At 39.2% G+C, this 4,518-nt stretch overlaps 1 protein-coding gene across 1 annotated transcript; it reads right to left on the reverse strand.

Moving 5' to 3' along the window:
* Window positions 1-2,623: 2,623 nt before the first annotated feature.
* On the reverse strand, window positions 2,624-3,760 carry LOC111622239 (integrin beta-PS-like; the record flags this gene model as incomplete). The annotated part of the gene is made up of 4 exons (XM_023364591.1): window positions 2,624-3,204; window positions 3,276-3,442; window positions 3,514-3,627; window positions 3,694-3,760. Coding segments are annotated over 4 exons (417 nt in total), but the record flags the coding sequence as incomplete, so codon positions are not given.
* Between the last annotated feature and the right edge of the window lie 758 nt (window positions 3,761-4,518).

Here is a 4,518-nt window from a genome sequence, read left to right on the forward strand (position 1 = left end):
TAATGAAATTACTACAGTGTTATTTATCATGACAATTTACTCGTCCAAATTTATTATTTTTAAACTAAATTTGCTGTTTAGAACGACATTGACATAATTTCTGAGATCTTCTTAAGAGTATTCACCCCGTCACAAACTGTTCAATACAATATTGAACAAATGTTATTATTTAATTATTAACTAAAGTATTGAACATAATTTAGTCCAATACAAAAGAATGCACAATGTTGCAACCTGATTTAATTTGCTTCCAAACAAAAAATATTGCGTTTTATTACTACATTTTCATTCGTACCGTACAAAAACTACGCGTAAAAATTCTCTAAATGGTAAATATTCCTCACAATCCAAATTATAAAAATGGATAAACTACGATGGAAAAGTGACGAATCGAAAGTATCGTGAGCGCGTATTATGATGTATGCGTAGGCATACGTGGACTAGAAAGATAGAGGAAAGAGAAAAGGAAGAGCAAAAACGAGCGCTTAAAAAGAAGGATAGGCAGAGTCAGACCCTCGGATGTGCAACGATTCTCGAACAAATAGATATGTACTGTACGTGTGCTGATCTTTGTAATTATAAATTGTGAATACATGTGACTAATATTATTTTTTTTATTATTTTGTGCATGCTATAAGTTATAAATAAATATAAAAAAACAACACTAATCCGACAACATTAAATCTAAATTTCAAATTGATTAATTTACTGTGTTTTTGTTATTTCTTACTCCTGTTTTTAGGTATTCGGCCGAATAGCGAAAAATAGGCCGAATGCGGAATAGTAACCGAATATTAGCGTTAACATTTATTGTCAAACGATAAATTATATTTGTATTTATTTATTTATTAACACGAAATCACAACGATACACCCGTAAAATCATTTCTGTTCGCGGTAAAGATGGGATTATTATTTATTATTAAATAAATAATTANCGAAAAGCCAGATTCGCGCACGCGCTTTACAGAGCACCAATCTCACTCGGTTTAGCCGGTAAAAGCCTAGGATCTCGGGTGGATGCTACGCGTATACCGCATCCGATTTTATCCGGGACCGGTTCTGGGCTGTTAGCGCCTGCCTGCTAGATATTTGTTAGCGCCCGATTACGCGAATCGCGAGTAGATTTATAACTTAACCCAACCGATAAGAATTTACTGGCATGTTTTTACGATAGTTCTGTATAGTTGACGGGTGTTTTAAAAAATCCATTAAAATATTTGATATTTTTATTCCGCTCTCCGATTTTATATTACTCACGGATTTTGAAGTTAAACCGGTGATATTACGATTTCGTACATCCCATCTCTAAGGAGATGTAGAAAAAAAACGGGAAAAATCCTGGAAAAAGGTAAAAAAATTAACCGTTACTTTGACAGCGTCATTTACAACTAAATTTAATGAATGGGAGAGATGTGAGGTACAAAAAAAGCTCTAGAATTTATTTTCTTTACATTTACGATTTATGTATCGTTGTCATAAAAATTTGTCTTTCCACTTTTTTCCCGCGACTACAAATATTCGAGTACGAAGTAACCGGTTTCGACTTATTTCTACTTAAGTAGTAGTTAAATAATTAAGCGATTAGGAAATTGGGGACGTAAACAAAACCCTGATGAAAAGCCGAAATTTTACTTAAACAAAAGCTTAACCGAACCATCTCTAGCCGAGTACAGTGGAAACTGATTTCTTCGTATTATTAATGTAATAAAGACAAATTTTTCCAATTCGACGAGTGACCGAAAAGTCGTAAATTTTGGAAATTTCTGAGGACACTCGGTCCTAAAACGAATTAGTTAGAAAACAAATGACTATTAAGTTTAACATATTTAGATTTTTACAGCTATGATAAGAAACGTTTAAAATCTACAAATGCCCTGTCGCGTCATTTTAGATATACTAGTGATGCGACAAAAGAGGTATTTGACATTGACCGGTATAGGCACCCCGGGAATTTGGCAGTCGGTGTGTATACGCGCTCCGCAACCGTCTTCGATTCCATCCATTAGTCACTCGTAGGGAGCTATTTGACTAAGTGCATTGTTTTAAGATTTAATTAAAAAGTAAAGAATATTTTATATTTTCATGTACGTTTCTTTAAAAAGCTATATTTAATTATAATTTTCTTTAAAAGTATATTGGTACAATTGAAGAATATTTTGTACCAGGTATGTATATCCATCACACATTTTATTTCACCGAATAAGTTTTCATTATTTTATTTTTAATTGTAGCCCTTATATCGTGACTAGCGATTCGGAATGTAATTGTGATATTAAAAATGCATATAGAGAAGTCTGCGGTTTTTACTGGCTTATCGAATAAACGATACGAATGGCCTTAGACCGTCACTGCCGCGCAATTGACTGATTGCCCCTGGATGTCGGCTTCTTACAGAAGCACAGCTTCCCTATCATCAAATGTCACTGCACGCCACTGATGTCGAGGATTTCAATATTTCTCCTGTTACTAAGATATGACCGAACTAATCCCAGAGTGGAAATGCATATTTCGGAAAATGAATAAAATAGTTAGGAGAGAAAACGCAGTTTCCCATCCACCGCATTGGCTATAAACGACAGAAGCTCTTCCCTTTCCCCCTTTAAGGAATAAAATGGCAGACGTTCGGTATTAAATAATTTTATTAAACAAACGATTTGGCTTCGGACAATAACAAAAGCGGAAGACGATTTCCGGTTCTACAAAAGTCGGCCCTTGGGACCGCCGTTCTTCCTGTACAAAAGGCGACGCGCCGTCCGCCACGCGTCGCGCCAGAGGCGGCGGCGGACGGGAAATTTCTCCCGCTCCCCGCTTGCCGGGCGCCGAGGCCGTCGGGGAGCCGTCGCCCCACACGACGACCGAGGAAGACGGAGGGGGCCGCGGCGGACGGAAGCGGCCCGCCCCCGGAGCCGGAAACGGAAGACGAACCGCGATTAAAAAGTAGGAAAAGGAGGCCGACCGGGCCCTCCGGTCGACCCGTCGACCCACGCGTGACATAAATTAAAACGAAAAGGTTAAAAACGAGGATTATCAGATCTTTAGACGGGGACCGACCGAAACCCGGTTAGAACAGACGCAAATTAGCCAAAAGAAAAGGGTTAGAGTGGTTCTAAACTAGACGCCTGACGGTTGGGGCTCACTGCTTGCCTCCGTAAGTGGGATTCTTGAAGGTGGAGGTGGCCTGTTTGTAGATCGGATTCTCTCCCTGAAAAAGAAAGAGCGCACTCGTCATTGGGGAACCAGATACGTCCCGACCCAAAGAAGAGATAAACTCACCGTGTCCCACTTGGCCATTTGCCTCTCCTTCTCGAACTTGGCGAACTCCCTCCTGTCGTGGATGGTGGTCAGCAACTTCCAGATCAGCAGCAGGGCCAGACCCACGGCCACGATTCCTCCGATCACTCCCAGAACGATGGCCAGGATGTTGACAGGTTCCGGACAATCTGAAAGCAGTTCCTCTCTGTTTAATAGACCGGCGACGGCCGACCCCGTCCGGGGAAAGCGAAATCCTCACCTTTAGTTCTCTGCACGTGGATTTTGACGTAACCGTCCGAATCGATCCTGTAGGTGAAGAAGAACTTGCAGTCGTCGTCGTCTCTGAAGGCACACAACTTGTCCCCTTCTTTCACTGCAAAGACCAAAGGTGGTGAGCGAGGAGCTGGAGGGAAATCGCGGTTGTCCGGATTGCGCTTACCTTCGATTTTCTCCACCGCCACCGGAGTGATGCTGCAGTTGAGGCACTCTTCTTCAGNGAGAACGGATTAATCATTTTTACATTACTTATTATGGAAAAGGTTGGTTTGGTATACGTCCTATTCGGTATAAGTCCAAACACCAGGAACGGATTAAGGTCGTATACCGAGGTTCCACTGTATCTCCTTTTGACTTGCCTGCTTTAAAGATGACACTGCTTGTCTGTTTTTTGATGGGTTGCCATGGGTGCAATGCCTAATGTGCGCTATGTGGGCACATAAAGATTGTGCTGATGTTGAAACATTATATTTGTCATTTTTGTAAATGATTAGCTTCTTCTTTCCACGTTTCTTTATAATTATTAAATCATTTTTGCGTTAAAATACATTGGAGTACAGTAAATGATTTTGTAATTATTTAACATGCTTTGTACTTTCCTATTTGTTTTTGGCTACATTAAAGCATTTTTTTTTTGTTTTTTTTTTGAAAATATACAGTAAGGTTCCGTATTACCACCCGATTTTCTCTAAGCTTACTTTCTGACTTTTTGTACAAAAGCTTTCAAAAACTATACTTATACAGTAGAACCTCGATTATCCGAACCTCTATTATCCGGATTTTCGATTATCCGGATTGTTGAAAATAAACAAAAATTTTACGAATTTGCTGATTTGCACTTGGCGAATTACGACACTGTTTATGTACGTGATGGAATGCATAACTTTTTTTGTTTCAACAACGTCTCACCCGGCACAGTGGTCGTAAACTCTTAAATATATTTTACGTAGTAATAAAAATATAACTTGACATACGTATTTATAAATAA

Source organism: Centruroides sculpturatus, unplaced genomic scaffold (assembly GCF_000671375.1).
Source record: "Centruroides sculpturatus isolate CEXI.00-Female unplaced genomic scaffold, Cexi_2.0 scaffold219, whole genome shotgun sequence".
Lineage (NCBI taxonomy): Eukaryota > Metazoa > Arthropoda > Arachnida > Scorpiones > Buthidae > Centruroides > Centruroides sculpturatus.